Below are 17,555 nucleotides of genomic sequence, written 5' to 3' on the forward strand. Positions count from 1 at the left end.
AAGAAAGGGGGGGGAATGTTTTTCAATGCAAAATTAGAAGATACATGCTCTACCCTGGTTTTAGCTTGTTATCTGAAGGCCATGCAATAAATCATGAATTTAGAAGAGACGTAAAGAACCATCTTTGTACTTGCTTGAACCTGAAAGACTCATAAAAAATTTAATTGTGGCTAATATTTATGAGTCTGGAGGCCTCAGGACACAGTCCAGTGGAAACAATTTGTGAGTCTACAGTCAAATTAATTCCATATTATTGCTTGGGAATAGAGAAGGTAAATAATTGTGCCAGCTATTCCCTGCTTGGAAAGATAATCAAAATTAGACAAAGCACGAGTAGGATGAAACAGGATACAGAAGAAGTGAGGATAAATATCTTGGGCACTTCTGTAGTGCCAGCATTAGATATATTGAATATTATTCTCTCCTCCCTCCCGCTGCCCTCCACCCCAATTAAAACCAAACATTCATGTGCTGACCATTTTAGTAGTTCATATAGATGTAAACGCTGATCATTGCAATGAATTCTACTCTATCTACAGCAAGTCCTTAGGGTTGCTTCTCCTTGGAGAAACAGAGTCTTAGTATTGCTGTAATGTACTGCAAGATTACCTACTCAATCAGCACTGGTAACTAGTACCATCACCTCTTCACTCCCACCAGGGTGAACACAAGCTTCACAAAATGTATTGATATTTTTGAGTTTTTCATGGAAAGTTACAGCTGAGTAATAAACCTAATCAAGAGAGATTGCCTGAAGATATGATGCTTCCCAAGATGCAAGTGCACTCTTTTTTGGTTTGGTTTTTTTTTGTCCCTTGGCATGGAGAACAAGGGCTGAGAGTTGTAAAGTTAATGGAAAATATCCTGGGAAATAATCACCATTGACAGGATGAGAAAATTATCTCTTGTGGGACAAACAAGTGGGTGGGGAACAAATGTACCACTTAACCCTCCTAGCTTCCCAACTTCTGCAGTATCTGAAAATTAATAGAAAAACAGTAGTTTCAAGAAAGGGTGTTGATTTAACAACAGAAAATGCCTGCCTGTAGAAGAGAATCCCTAGAAAACCATCTGACTTAGCTGAATTATATCCTTCCACAAGAGAGAGCAGACTAGCAAAATACAGCTTAAAATTGATTTAGTTTCTGTAATTTCCTCTTTCAGTCTATGCTATGAACTGAATCTCTCCTTCAATTAGCCTGAAGTAAGAGGAGAGTTCCAGAACTTCTGTATCTTGAAATTGGACGTTATTGCCCTTGAAAGCAATATAGGTTTTGTCATCAATTTTATTTAGAGAAGATAAGGTCTTATACAGGTAGCACATGGGTTGTGATAAGCCCTAGCAGTGCCGTAAAGCTTAAAAAAAGTAAATGACAGAGCAATCAGCTGGCACACTGGCTTTATCTTTTAGAGTCATTTACTGGCATCATTTCAGTCATTAGCAAGGATGGCACCAGATCTTTCATTTGTATTACCCACGTACTTGGGCACCCTGTAAATCTGGTGACATTATAGACTTTGACATGCCTTCAATATATAAACACCTTTTTCAAACATGTATTGCTCAGACGATTTGAGAGGCCTGCAAACAATCCTGGCCAATTGTACACTAAATCGTTACTGCTTAAGTTTCAAGGATAACATATCTTAATGAAGAACCATGTTTCAAAAATTCGGTATTTTTTAAAGTCAGCTTTAAGATGTCCTAGTTACTGCAATTTATTCTGCCTCTCCTTTCCCATTCTCTGACATAAAAGTGCTATCATAACCTACAGCTGTAAATGCAAGGGGAATACATTTTTTTTGTTACATCCCATCAGTCCAGTCATACAGTTTAGGCATCTCAACAACAAAAGCACATTCATAAAAACAAAAGGGGAAGAACTTCAAGGAACAGCTAGATGCTTGAAATCTCTTTCCTGATGTCTTGCTGTCATTCTGCAAAGCACTGCTGAAGCTTAGCTGGCACAATTTCTACAATTCTGGTCATCCGCCTTTAAGAAATGGGAAGAGGCAGACAAGGGCTAGAAGAATAAGGAGACTATTACGGGTCAGCCAAAGCAATTTATACTGCAAAAACAAAGGCTGAGAGGGGATAGCATTGCTTTCTTTTGTACTACATCAGAAACTGTAATGTAAGACCACAAACAAAAGCCATTTAAACCAAAACCCAGTGTTGGTATAGGAACAAAACAAAAAAAACTCAGTGTGAGTGAAATTAAGCTGTAAATTAAAACAGGTTCTCAACCTATGCAATAGTTTTTAATCAAAGCATTCAGCATAGTAGTGTAGATGAACCTCCCTGTCTAAACCAAGATGCAGCTTAACAGTGATTGGTTTAGTTTAACACAAATATTTCTACAATGTGGTGTTACAGGTAAGATTTTGGATCTGAAAGCCTTATTACAATTATAATGCATCAGGGAGCATATTATTGTCCTACAGTAAAATCCTCTTAGGAAGTGAGAAGGAGTTCTTCAGACAGAGGTTGTGAGAAAGAGTAAACAATTTCACCATTTCCTGTGGCACCATTCAAAGGCATGCAGGAGTTCTTCCTCAAAGATTGACACGATGCAGAGTAGGCAAGAGATAAATGCTAAAGAGTAAAACAAATTACTTGGAAAGAAACAACTGTACTGATAAATAGAACACCAAAACTTTTGCAGCACTAACTTGATTTATATTTTTTTCCTGGCAGACTTCTAACAGGAGTTTAAAAAGGTCTTTCAATAAGGCTCGAGCATCATAAAATATATGTAATTTCCTTTACTGAGTACACTAGTGGTTCTACAAAGTGGACACATTGCCCTACTGATTTTGTGAAGCCTCATCTTAAGGCCACATTTCAGAGAAGTACAAGTCAAGATTAGTGATTTTGTAATAATTTGCACTCGTTACTTGTACAAAGTGCTGTTCTACTGAAGGTTTACAGATGGCTGTTACGTCTACAGCTACAGACATAACACAAGAGCTATCCTCTTCAGATTAAGCAAATTTTGCATGAAAATATTCCAGTTGATAATGGAAACAGAACACTAATCAAGGATTGCAGCAGAAACACTACACAAAGGGGGTGTGTGTGTGTGTGAAGAAGGGTAGGTCTTTGTTCTTTTGTTTTGTAAAAAGCAAAGCAAGAGTTACATTTGTCCTCACAGCTTTCTGTCATAAACCTCTATTTTACAGAATAGTATTTTTAAAATAGGCAGTTTGAGAAATTTTCAGTCAAAAGACATATAAGCGTTTTCTAAAAAGTCCTGACATTGTGTACATGTGTGTTTGTAGAAACCTGTTGTACCCTGCCCAGCCGGGATTTGGATAATGCTTATTGATTTCATAGTCTGCAACAAGTTCTGTGTTTTGCCTTTTTTCCATCCTCATGGAAACTCCCCCCATTGCTTTCCCAAACTACCTCTACTGAAAGGAATGCCCAAGTCTGAGGCTTCAGTTTTCACGCAGTAAATTCAAGAATAAGGCCACAAAACGATGTTCAGCCCAAACAAAGTTGGACCTAAGCACATGCCCCTTCTTCCTTACCAAGGCAAGTTGAGGCCAAGCCAGCATTGTTCACGTGACTTGACAGAAAAGCTGTGAGTAGTAAGTTCTTTGGAAATATTTATTGCTGTTCCTGTACCTTAGGTGTGTAATAATGAACACTCTCGTGGCTACATCAGCAGCTTTCATTCTTAGAAATGAAATCAAGCATGCAATCGGGCCCCTAAGAGAAAGCACAGAAGAACTTAAAGCCACTGTTTGATCAGAAATCAAGCAGTCGTAAGCTGCTACACGGTGAATTTTGAGGGGTTTTGGCACATTGAACCATTGCGGTTGAATGATTAAGTTTCCCCTCACTACCAGCCCTTGCTGTCCTGCTGCTAACCTTCTCTTTGCCATAACAACTAGCTAACAGCATGCTTTATTAGTGACCTCCCAGCCCAGATGTGTGAAAAAGAAGACTAAGGGTAAACTATTCTAATGAGAGAATGAATTAATTCTGCAATAAACCCCCCAGTTTTGGAATAGTTTCTATTTTAGGATGAAACGTGAAGTCAAGTGAGACTTAGGTGGTAAGAGCCCATTAAAAAAAAGTTATATTTTTGAACAAACTGAGCTCTACTTCCATTCTGCAGTACAAATAGGTGTTACTGTTTCCTCTGGAAAAAAGTTTTAATTTGTAGGGATATTAACCTCTTGGAGGCATGTCAATATTTTTACAGCATGCACTGTTTAAGACTTGCTTGTGTATGATGTATAGCATGGACAGTTAGCTTTCCTATAAGTCATAATTCATAGGACAAACAATGTGAGGGATATTAATGGAAAAAGATCAACAAGGTTATTTCCTTTTTGTGGCTTTCTGCAGAGTTAAATAATAAGTGAAACTCATAATTCAGCAAGTTAGTTAACTGGAACTATTTTGTCATTGCAGAACTGAACGCTGAAGCTTTACCTATTTGTGATACTTGCAGATCCTATGCTTGAATGAACTAATGCTGCTTAACTTTATTTCTCCTTTCCACTTATGTGCAATGGACGTAAACACCAACAGTTTTGAAAAAGCAGCTGGCTTCTTTGACAGATCATGACCACAGAATTTAACAGTTGATATGGATTTTTTTCCCCCTATTAATTTCAGGACTAGATTCCAGTTTAATGAACTAGTTAATAAACTATTTTGATGAAAAGCATATTCAGTGCTTTACCAGTATTCCCTTGCTCTTGTGATTAATGCAATTATAGAACTGTTTCCTTTTCACTTTCCCAAGTTCCACATAGACATGTTTTGAAGACAAATTAACTAAAGGTTACTGCTGCATGAGAACTGCAGCTGTTCTGCAGATGCTGAGTGCCCCAACTTTTCTTTGGCCTCTGATTCAGAAATAAAACCTATCAGACGATTTCATAGCTTTCATTAATACAGCTTAATTTTGAGGGCTTCTCTGCCAATATGCTTATAACACCTTTTCCTTGGTTGGGGGAAAAAAAAAAAAAAGTATTTCAACAACTTTTACGTTGCACCAGCTGAAATTAAGAAGTTGGAATAATCTATAATAGCAGATTAGGCTTCCTTCCTATCTGAATACATACATGGTGACTCATGTAGCCAACTCCCCTTTAAAAGGGCTTTGGAAAATGCTGTTGTCCCCATTTTAGAGATAAGAAAGTGGAAGCAGAAGAGTCAAGAGTTTAATCAAGCCCTCACACCAGTTGGTGACCTGTGTTAGGCAGGGTTAGAACCAGACAGTGTTTACATGAGACTATTGCAACAGAGTTGGTACTGATTGCATAAGCAGATGCCAACCCATGCAGCAGTCCGAGTTTCCAAAATAATATATTTCAGTTTAGCTGCAATTGATTTAAATAGATTTAAATTAAACCAAAACAATCGTAGTGTCAATAAAAACAGTTTACTGAGATTAATTCACTAGAAGGGGAGGGGTTGGACCATATCTTTGAAGTGTTGCAATTCCCCCCCCCCCCCTTATTCAAAAGGGCCTTAAGACCTGGAGCAGCAATCTAGTTCATCTTTGCAGATTTTCACCCACCCATAAAATGGTATAAACTGGAATATTTGGACAGAAAAGCCTTGATACTACACAGGAGGTGTAAAAGGGGAAGCTGAGTTTAAAATGAAGCTTCCCCCCCACCCCCCCATGCTTTCAGTGTATAAGAATAGTTTTTTAGAACAAGTCAAAACACAGGTGATCCAAGCTTGACAACTCTGCTTATGGAGTCCTAAATAAACTTTTCAACTCAGTGAATGAATTGCAACATAAAGTAACATTGCATTATGAAGCATATTATATTGTCTCCCATTTATAGCCATGCATAAAAACATGCTTCAGATTAAGAAATTTACAGAAAGTCACTTTGTTAGAACACCCTAAAAACTGTTTGGAGTTCATTTCTTAGTAGCTATGACCAAAATGTTATAGGCTTTTGGTTTCACAAGCATTTTTGTATTTCATCCCCAAATTTCAATACAACGTTAAAGATCTTGCTTCTTTGAAGACAAACTAGAAGCTGCTGCCAAAGTGTGCTAGTAGCATCACATATCTCATTCCCTATTTAACAACCTATCTTAAAGAGAAACAAGGGAAAAAAAAAAAAAGCAGGTCCTGGTAAAACACTTCTCTGACAGTTCAGTGAGCTTACACATGCTAGAATAAAAATCTTATTTGTCGCAACAGCATCAAATCAATGAAACAAAACTAAAAGCAATCAGACTTGCATAGAGCAGAGTACTAAGTGTAACGACATTTTTAATCAAGTAGACTTTTGAACTACAGAACAGGGACAAGAAAGAGTCACACTTAACTCTTCGGGGTACAACCTTTACTAACTCACCTTGTTAGGCCAAACAAACAAAGTTTCCAGGGCCAACCAAAGACTTTACATCACCTCAACCACGCTAGTCTCTCTCCTTGTATCGGTCCATCAGACAGCAGGAGGAGGCGACAAGGCAAGGCGGGCTTCCAATGTCAATATGGACAGCATGCTTTGTATGAATAGCAAGGCGATGGGTTTATGTTAAGAGGAGTAACAACGGGGAAAAACCTGCCACAGAAACACTATTTGCTTTGACATTTCTGTTACTATGTATTTAGCTTGATCCAGGGCTTAACCTTGAAACAAAATTTTGTTACGTTACTTACTACAAATCCATTTAAAACTAGATTAGCTCAAGACTGATCTTTGAGGAGGACTGGGGAAGGAGAGGGGGCTGCTCTGGACAAATGTTTTCAAATATAGATACAGAGACCTGCCAGCACAGTTATGGCAGGATAGAAAGAAGTGCAATCAGTAACTAAGATAGGCGCGATGGGAAACAGTCTGATCTAGACACTCTCAGACCTGTAATAGCATAACTTGCCTAGCCTATCTTGCTGCTTCTGCTGGCTGAGTGAATTTGACTAGTAATAGCATCAGTTTGCTGGTAAGAGCTGCCTAAGCATTAGAATATTTCTTAAAACACATTTGTGTCAGCATACATACAAACCCCATTTTTGCAGGAATAATATTAAAAACCACACACACACACAACATGTACACTGGAACACAAGCTTCTGCGATTTTACTATGTTCAGCACTATATTACTAAGTACACAGGAGGGGCTTTCTTCCCAAGAGAGTTTCTAATCAATAACTGACAAAGAGCAGAGCAGATACTGCTTCAATAATTCTTCAATAATCTTTTCAGTCCCGTATCACATTTAGTTCCTGAGCAAAAATCAGTGGTAAACAAGTCATTGCATATATCCTGTAGAAAGTGTTTTGAATAAGTGAAAAAGCAAGTTTAGTCAATTGAAAAATCTTTCAACTTTAATACTACCAAACCGTGCACACTTCCAGATTCATAAAGTTTCCCATATATTTGCAGGTCACTGCTAAACTTCTAACACAAGACAAGTTGAAGGCAGAGAGTAATGTACAGCATTGACATGTGGTAATTAACAGACCGTCACTTCTCAACTGTCCCATCCCTGAGGATGTATGAAAGCCAAACCACTCTGCTATCTTCTTGCTACTGTATTAAAGGGAAGAGGGATCAGCTGGCAGAAGCACTGTAGTGGCCGCCTTCTGTTTGTTACACTCTGTCCCTTCCTGGCCTGCATTTCCTGCAACTGACATCTCTAACCATTCAGCAGGCATCTGTTACCTTCTTAGAAGCTGAGACAAGAGGAAGCACTTGCACATTGCTAAGTAGAGAACCCTCAAGCTTAAACGCTCAGCATACAAGATGCTCAGAAAGCCATCGAAACCACAGAAAAGCTTCAGTTACCTCAAGTAAGTGAGACTGTTTTCCTAAGAAAGATGCACAGAATTCAGCTGAAAGCACCTAGTCAATGCTTAGTGTTAAACTACTTTATTGCCGTGTTTCCCCACTAGGAAACAACAAGCAGCCAGCTGTGGGGACATCTGTCCAAATAACCAACTGTCTAATTGTAGCAGAGCTGAGCAAGCATTCTTAAAACACATGCAAATAAAGCCAAGGAAGTTTCAGAGTGTGAACTATATTTTACTTCCCTTAAACGTAAGATAGAGACATCTATGCTCATTTCATTAATCAAGTTGGCAGCTTTAGGACCTTGCAGAGACTACATAGCAACTTCATGAAAAAGTGCAGTTATCCTACAGTCACAATCCAGCTAAGATAGTACCTTGAAAATCTAGTAGTACTGTAACAAATCATATAGAGACACAATAAAGTTAGCTACTGCTTTTGCTGCTACAATAGAAGCAACTTCAAAGTTTCTCTTTCTTCCTTTCCCTTCTCTGGCCTTCCACCCCAAAAGCCATTAAAAAAAAAGTTGGAAACATGCAAGTATTATTTTAAAAGGGCAAATTGATAGTGACACAGGTGAAAAGCTTTCAGAGTGCACTGATACCAATAAGAAAGAGTGATTTTCTAAGCATAAACTCCAGTGCCCTTCAAAACCCCTTGTGCCAACAAGGCAAGCTGTTGATTACAGAACTGCCCTCTGTCATTCTGCAGTCACGTACACACCACTTACGCAGGCCTGAAGGTTGAAATTCTAACTTAACTGGCAAGTTATCACAGTTCAACTATTTAACCTGATTTTAACATATTTGCATTACAGTCTGTGAAGCTGGTTAGCAGCAACTGTAACAGCTGAGCATGTAGTAGGGTGAGAGTTCCAGCCAGACTGCTGCAAGAGAAGCCATGGGAGAAGTTGGTACCACCAATGAGTTTGATTAGACCCCTTGTCTTTATACAGCTGCTTGGCTCCAAACACCTCCCCTGTTTCTTTGGTGCCTGGAGGAGACTCATCAGCCTCACTTCCCTCATAGGCCAGAACAAACATACTTACAGCTGCTGTTTCTCTAGCAAGGGACCACACATGATTCTTGAGCAACTTTCCTCCAAAGCTTTTTTACTCCCTTGGAGTGGGTTGGGAGTAGAAAAGAGGAGCAGCAATGGAGGTCGCACACAGAAGTCATCATTGATGAATTTGGTATTTTAGCCAAGCCACCAAAAATACTGTATCATATCTGACTATGCTTTCCACCTCAGGACCTTCACAACCCTTTGCAGAATTATTTTCAAGTTCCATGAGCTATCACTCATTAGCTGCCATTATCTGACAATCTCGTGACTTACTTTGGAGTCCAAATTAATGTTAAATAACTGACATCTTTGTTGTTAAGAAGGATCAGAGTTCAGAGACCTCTGATAGGTCTAACTGGGACTTTTTTGCACCTGTTGCAACCTCAAAAAGACACACAGGTCTGGGTTTTGTTTCTCAGCAGTTGGAACCTGCTTACACAATATTTGTAAGATGCCAGCACAGAACAAAGTCAATTTAGTATTTGCCAGTTTGCTCAATCACGATCCGTGCCTACCTTTTCATTAAGGCAGAAATATAGTCCTACAGATGGGCTGATCTGTAGCAACTGATCCCACAACAGGGGTTAAAAAAAACCAGGTCCATCACAAGAAACACTACAGGTACACATATTGTTAGAAAAGGAACTTGATTTCAGATTCAACAGAGGCTATGATATACGACCTATTATTAGTTTCCTACTCCCTTTTCATCACTCATGTTTCTTTCTCTTAAGAAAACAGTGTACAAGGTTTGAGTAAAACATTTCAGAAGCTACTTTGCACCTAACAGTGCCTTTGATCCACTAGAGTTCACTCAACACAATGCAAAAAAAAAAAAAAAAAAAAAAAAGAAATTATAACTTCCTTACTGATTTGACTGTAAATAGAGCTGTTAGGGCAAGGCATGCCTAGGAGGGATCTCTCCTGCCTACAATTAAAATGTTGGTAAGTACATAATTAACACAGTAATATCTAAGACCTCTAATATAAAGACATGATAAAATAAGATGGGTGGAGACAGAAAACAAACTGCCAGTCTGAAGTTCCCTGCTAAAGAACTTGGTGTTTTAAAGAAAAGATCTAGTAACACTAGAACCAGCAGTGCTGTTGAGGAACCTCAATCAGAACGAAGACAAGGACATAAAGGCAGACAAAGCTATGCCTTCAAGCCTAAGCCATCCCTTCAATAAATAGAGCTAGTAAAAATGCAGAGTGCGTATTGCATGCCATATTTTAGGGGCTCAATCTGCCTCTAAGTGTGGCTCTCCCGAGGATGTCTGTAGCACCATAAAGAGCTTCAGGTGTGACCACAGTGGTATTTTAATTTAGATGAACAGTGCAACTCTTCCAGTTGTCCCCTGTTACCATGGGTTTTTTCACACTATAGAGCAGACTCAGAGCTTATGAACTGAACTCATTTGGACTAAACAAAACCTAAAGACATACTCCATGAAGAAATTTAACTGCTTGCTCATAGGCATTCAATCCATAGGATCATACAAGAGTCAGCACAAAATAAAACCCCTGCAAATCAGGCACTGCGATCAGCAGGTCTATAGCACCAAAGCGCAAAAGCATTCTCACTTACTCCCCTGCTAATCAGACTATTGACTGCCACTTGCAATCCAGCTTGTTTCTGGTTGTATGTTACTATGTTGACGTCTACTTGCAAGTACCAGCATGAAATGTGATTGCTCTGAAGGTCAACAGCATTCAGAGAAAAGCAAAACAATTCATTTCGTTTAATTAGTATTAATAGCAAAAACAACAATGTTTTTAAAAAAGGAAGTATGTACAAAGTCATTACACTGTATCTTCACTGGCTACAGAAGGTATCTTGCAATAACCATATATACAGTATGAACCAAAGCCGGGGTTCCAAGATCTTTTAGGACAAGCTGTTGATAACCTGCAAATCTTCTTGCATGCCATGGTTTCTAGAGCACAGCTTGCCAGAAAAACACACCTAGTAGCAGAAGGTAACATGTCAGGTAATACAAACATTCTGTCCTAAAGTAACAGGACAGCATACTACAAGCACTCAAGGATTAAGTCCATAGAAGAAAAAAGGAAAAGCCCATAGCAGGAAAATTGTAACTTCTGATCGATTGCTATTGCTCCATCAGCAGAGTTGCAGTGTATGCACTATCAGCTTTGTTTAACTATGTTCCAAGAAAGTTTAAACAATTTAATGGTTAAACAGGGGAAAAACAAAACAAAACAAAACCAACACAAAAAAAAACACAAACAAAAAAAGCAATAGAAAAGCATGCCTGCTTACATATGATTTAGCATATAGAAATACACAGAGAAAAGCTGTGAAGTAACATAGTACTGCCTATCCTCAGTTTTCCTCTCCTAATGCTGCAGTGGCAATATCCATAACTCATAGTCTGAGATGCCGCAGAGCACTGTGGACAGTGGTCCTACACTTTCATCTCAGTTCATCGCTGCTGAACTTAGAGGGCGCATAACTAAAGATACATACTTGAAAAATCTAGCAATACCTATTGCTCAGGCATAAGCCTTAATTTGCACTGTCAACTTTTTATACGACAGGTATTAGATGTAGTTGTTAACTTTGCAGTTAAAGATTTTCCATTGGCAGTCACTTGTCCTTGTCTGATAGCTGCTCAGCTTTACTTTGTTCAGCACATGCAAAAGTCTTAGTCTTGAAAGGGACACCTCATCTGGCGTTCCAACTAAGGAATTCAGTCTCCATTTTGTCTCCCCCACCTTCAATACCTTAGATGGAAGGGATCAGGAAGTTAAAGACCAACCAACCAAGCCCTAGTAGTCTAGAACCTCATTTATGAAGAACACCCTGAAGAACACCCAGGAAGGGAAAGATTATGAGAAATATGCCCCTATTAACTTTACACTGGAAAACAAATCACTCTACAAAGCAAAAGCCATAATCTCTTTATTGAATGTTGAAGTAATGAAAAGCATTTAAACCCTAGCTCAAGTTTTTAAGAAAATTATAGTTTGCAAACTCTTGAGAGAGTATTGCACATAGATTTAAACCTTGAGGTACCAGCTTGGAAGTAAAGCATTGTGGGAAACGGTGCTCAGAATCAGAGAATATTTTAAAAGTTTTATTATGAAACTGACAAACTCCAAGAATAAACAAAACTAGAAGGAAACTTCAGCATTCTCAAACACAAACCAAAATCCTGTAAATGCACCTGTCGGTATTTGTGAGTGGAAAAGACATCCTAGCTTTAAAAAACAGAGGGGAGAAACTACTATTAAGCCACTTAACTGTTATTTCCTTTAGCATAATCCTCCTACTTGCCATGTCTATCCCGGCAGAAGCTCTCCTTAAAAGTCTTCTAAATGTTTGTTCACAGCGCTGGGCTTTAAGTCTAAACATTTAGGTTTCTAAAGTTCTCTCTCAGGCCTGTTTAGAGTCTTGTATCCTTTTCAAATAAAGGCCTCAATTATTTGTTCTCATACTCAGTATGTTTGTCTGCTTCTCCTAAATGGAGCCAGCAGTTTCTCTTTTCATTTTATTGCTCTGTTTTGAAAGTAACCATTTTCACTCATCTTCAAATTCTTCCTTTTCTTTTCACCAGCCTTGATGTTTATCAATGGGAAGCATTTAATTTTTTGATGACTGTGGTGGGCCAGTAAAAGAGATTTCCCAGTAAATAAGATGTGGCCCAGTGTTGCAAACCTTTGCTCATGTGAATAGTGACACGAGGGTCAAGAGGGCTCCTCCTTGCATGAATAGCTCCTTTATCATTAAGCTGATGTTTCACAATCAGGATGGAGCAATAAAGAGTAAAAGTAAGGAACTGGAGAAGAGGGAAATGACTGAATTGCCTTACATTTGCTTCTGTCTCCAAAACTCATTCCTACTGCAGAGTAGGCAGAGGTGTCATTACTGTGGATCTCAGCCTTCTCCCTCTTCCTAAAGAGTCCCAGGACTTCAGGCCACAGCAGCAAGTGGCAAGGACAAGCCATAGACTTTTATCAACAGAGGTGTTACACTACTTTTAAGATTCTACAATGCTGATAAATATGGCACTGTTATATCACTATTAAAAATGTTTATTTTATTCCACAGTGTTATGAGACATTTCTATTCCAAGTTAATTGTATATAATGAGGAGAGACTACACAGTTCCTTGTGTCAATACATGGTTGTAGTTGAGTGTTTTTGGAGGCCTACATAAATTGTCATGTGAAGCATCCCAGCCACATTTTCATTTGAGCAATCGGCTTTACCCAGAAAAACATGGGCAGGCAGCAACCAGCCTATACACTGTCCAGAGTGAGTCACCTTTAAAATCAGGGTCTATGTAGCATTACTCCAAGAACAGTTTAAGTACTTTCTTTACCCCTTACAGTTATGATAAGTAATACGGTACTCACAATAATCAAAAGCAAATGGATTATTCACATAAGAGACTTCTAAAAGCTGTTTTTAAACAAGTTTATTTTTAGGCATTTCTCAGTTCGGATTGGGGAAAAAGGCTTTCTTTCTAGCATACCCTACAATACTCAGCTTGCAAGTTTTCTGTGTTAAACACATTTTGATAAACATTAATTGCAGTGTATTTCTACTGTAATGTGTTGTGAAATCTTTACTACAGAATATAAGCCTTAGACAGTATTTGTCCTAATACAGCCACTTAATAACCACTTAAACTGTTGGTACAGAGATACCAGTCTGTATGTGAATTCAGAATCTGTGCTGATAACCACTTAAAAAGACAAGCAGGTTAAGATCACACTACAGATCTAACTTTGTAGCCGTTGCACACAGAGTTTCCATTGCACTTACAGCTAACATTAGGCTCAGATGAACACAAGAGCTAACCCGGGTGGGGAACAAGGGCAGCAGAGAGATCGGTCTCTGAATAAGTCAGTTCTTGTCACCTTTCAGGCGGCTTCTGGAAACAAAATTGGTATTGTTAGTTCAACTTGAACATTTCTTGGCATCCTTGCATTTTACTAACAACCATTTCAAATTCTATAGTTGGTGATATTTGTTGAAGAACTTTATCCAGTGTGTTTTACATGGGGATATTAAAAAGAATATCAGTGAAGTAATAGCAAAGCTCAATGTGGCTCAGAGTCACATCAGTGTCAGTGGGGGCCACAAGCAGAGTGAGAGAAAATGCTCTAAGATGAAGACTAAAAGCCATTTAAAAAAAAGAGACAAGAGCAGAGAAATGAGTCAAATCATGCAAAATCCCAAGAACATGTTCAGGGAGTCCATGGAAGAGGCTCAGAGGAACAAAACAGAGGTAGGCATTGGGGCAGGGGGGAATACATGTTTTCAAATCAACAACATTCTGGATGTATTGTAAGAGAATAAATTTGGAGGTTTAATATGAAAACAGGATGATCAGGATTTCCCCGAAAGAGAAAAGATGTTAGTAGTGTTTTAAAGATTCAGGAGAACCCAACAGAAGCAGCATGGATAGTAGTTAAGAAAGGACAACTATGAAGACTATTTCTGATATACTTTACAGCTTACTCGGGATGAAAACCTGACGCCCTTACATGATTCCCCCACCCACCCAAAGTCAGCTTCAGCTAGGCTAGATTTCACCCTGCCATCCTCCTCTGTAAGAAATATCAGTCCCCTTCTTCCCATCACTTCTCACATAGAAGTTGAATAAGAACAGGAACAAAACTGCAAGTCTGGAAGAAAGCAGGCAGTTAAATTTCTAGTTACCAGTAAGAGTGAAATAAGAGCAAGGTAAGACTTATGTTTTAGCTAACCTGAGCTTAAGATGACAACGGAATATCTATGAGGGATCATCAGACCAGCAAGACTGGACATGGAAAGTAAGGTATGACTGGAAGTAGTACAGAGGCAAAACTGAAATCACATGAATACAAGAATATCACCAGGAGCTAACATGCACTGAAGAGGCAAGGCCCTCCACATCGTGGTGTGGAGATACTCAAACCAAATATTTTGATCTGGCCATAGTTCGACTTATACTACTTTTTTTCTCCTCACTGCTTCTGCACCCGTTCCCATTCTACGGTGTGTTCTATCGTACAATCCATTCTAATGAACTGCCCAATAATTTTTTCATTGTCATTTGTATCTTAAGAAAAATCTTTCTGCCACTTCAGGATTAATTGTGATAAGGATCTTGGGGGGGGGGGAACAAACCAAAACAAAACCAACTAATGAGTCTCTCATACCAACATGAATTTCATCCTAAATTGAGCCAGAATCTACATTCTGCTTTATGTCTGCAGCAAGTTAAGCACGCCAGGGTTAATGCACATCCCAATCCAAATAAGGGTTTTTTCTTGAGGATGTTAAAACAGGTTTGGGATATAACCTAGAGTAAGATTTCGGTAAGATTCCAGAACAGCAAAAGCATATTCAAAAAACATAGCATGTCTTTCATTTTCCAACATTCCTTTATAGTTTCAAGCCTCCATCCACCCGTTCCACTGTATACCACAAAAACACATTTAATAGGGTACTAAGATAGCAACAATAAGGACATTACCACCAGAAAGCTCTGCTATCTGAAGCAGACAGAAAGCAGCCACCAACTGAAGAAAGAGAATTTAAACCACAAAGTTTTAGGATCAAGAACCATATCCTCTTCTAAGCTTGCACAGTATCGATTACGCCAATAGAACTAATGAGCCATTTTCCCAGTCTTCTGTATTTTAGCAGACTTTTAGTTAATTTAAAAATAAAATAATAATTTTAAAAAATCCAAAACGCAATGACCAGAAGATCTAGTCAATATAAACATTTCTGAAATAAAGTCCCAAATGACTCATTCTCACCACTGGAGCCCCACATATCCGGGCAGCCTATTTTTCATGGTTCACCATTGCTTGCCACCACATTTTAATGGATATCACATCCATAAAAAGGCACTAACCAAGTTTATACTGCTCTATGATTTAATACATGCTATTGACTAATAATTACTTTTGAAGAGGCATTCTGCCAGATGAGCGAGATAGGACGATTATCAACTCCTTATGGCTTGGAAAGGAGTCATTCTCCTAAAGTAAAAATAACAGCGCAAGAGTTGCAAGCATCCCTCCATGCGAGCCATTCGGCCTTTTCCTCAGTTACCCCGACTGACCTCCGGGACCCGCACTCAGACCCCAGACACGTTTTCCTCACAACGAGAGTATTCAGTACGGGGGGAAAAAAAAGGAAAAAAAAAAAAAAAAAAAAAAGAGGGAAAGGAAGTCAGACCAAACAGAAGAGGATCAAGACGCTTGGCTTCACCTTCCCTTCCTCATAACACAACATCCATTGAGGCAGAAGAAACCACCCTGGGTGCTAAAACAAGAGCTGCATTCACAGCTGTTGGGTTTAGCAGCAGACGGGCTTGCGGGAGCACACTCCCTGCGTGAACCTCTCCAGCCCCCAAGACCAGCCAGCTAAAACCGAAATCAACCCCGAGCTCTTCCACCACTTGGGGGGAAAGAGAAGGAAACGCGGACCCGTTTAATCACTCTATCATTAAGTAGTTAGCAATGATTAAGAGGTTTCCCCGCGCTCCCGCTCGAGGGACAGTTTTTAGGCACCGGGCTTTGTGAGGAGGCAGCTACGGTTGGGTTTTCCCGGGGAGCCGACTAGCTTTCCAGCCCGGCAGCACCGCTCCCGCCCGTCCACCCAAAGGCGCGGTATTTTCCGCTCCGGGGCTCCCGGCAGCACCTGCTGCCGCCGCCCGCCACCACCGCCCGGCACCCCCCGGCCCCGCCACAGCCCCCGCCCCGGCGGCGCCCGCTGTACCTGCAGGATCTTGTCCAGCCCCTCTTGGCCCAGGCAAGGGAACTGCTTGAGCAGCTCCGTCTTCTGCCGCTTGTAGTCGTCGGTAGCCGAGCGCCAGTGCGGCTCCTCCAGCACCTCGAAGATCGCCGCCCCGATGGACAGGTAGAAGATGATGGCCGAGGTCAGCAAGGGGCCCCTGTCCACCATGGTGCCGGCGGGAGGGAGGGCGGGCGGAGCGCGGCGGGCGGGCCGGGGCGGCTGCCCCGCGCTGCGGCCGTGGGTGCCCGAAGCCGCCCTGTCCTTTCCCTGACACCTCTGCCTTTCCCCGCCGTCCGCTGTACCTCCTCTCCCGGCCTCTGCCGCGTTCCCTTAGAGTCTTCCACACTCCCCTCCCACTCTCTCCTCCTCCTCCCTCCTTTCTTTCCTTCCTCCCTCCTCCGCTCCGCTCCCCCCAGCTGCCTCCTTCCCCCGGTTTTCTCCCCTCCCTCCTCGGCAGCGATTTGAATTCGGTGCCCTCCCGCTTCCTCCCCTCACTCGCCCGCGCATGCGGGGCTGCCGCCCGGGGAAAGGCCGGTGGGGCGCCCTGGGGTGCCCCCGGCCGCGCCGCGGGCTGGGCCGGCCCCGCCGCCCCGGTGAGGGGCGGCCGGTCTTTCCGGGGCGGGAGAGCGGCCGTTGGGTCTGGCCATCGCCCGCCCGTGAGGGGCCGCCTGGGGGAAGGGGAGCGGGGCCGCGACCTCCCCTCTTCCCGCCCTGCCCGCGCGGCCGTTGGGAGCGGCTGTGGGGCCGCTGAGGTGAGCCCGGCCCCGGGCGCCTTTCCCCCGAGCAGGGGTGGTCCCTGCGCCCCGAGCCGTGCTTTCCCCTCCGTATTTTTCCCTGAGTCAAGGGAAGAAGGGGTAACGTCTCTCAATTTTACTTTACTTTTTCCCTCGTGCTGCCAGGTTCAGCGGAGTTTCTCGTTTTCGACACTGGAAGGCTGTGAAA

The 17,555-nt window shown here is 41.1% G+C and overlaps 1 protein-coding gene across 1 annotated transcript in view; it reads right to left on the reverse strand.

The window, feature by feature from the left end:
- Nucleotides 1–16,920, reverse strand: part of KCNK5 (potassium two pore domain channel subfamily K member 5) — a 36,969-nt gene extending 20,049 nt beyond the window's left edge. The window contains exon 1 of the mRNA XM_075496203.1: nucleotides 16,596–16,920. Within this exon, the coding sequence (XP_075352318.1) occupies nucleotides 16,596–16,781 (186 nt within the window). The 5' untranslated portion in view covers nucleotides 16,782–16,920. The remainder of the gene's footprint in view (nucleotides 1–16,595) is intronic.
- Between the last annotated feature and the right edge of the window lie 635 nt (nucleotides 16,921–17,555).

The sequence above is a fragment of the Mycteria americana genome, chromosome 3 (assembly GCF_035582795.1).
Source record: "Mycteria americana isolate JAX WOST 10 ecotype Jacksonville Zoo and Gardens chromosome 3, USCA_MyAme_1.0, whole genome shotgun sequence".
In the NCBI taxonomy this organism is placed as follows: Eukaryota; Metazoa; Chordata; class Aves; order Ciconiiformes; family Ciconiidae; genus Mycteria; species Mycteria americana.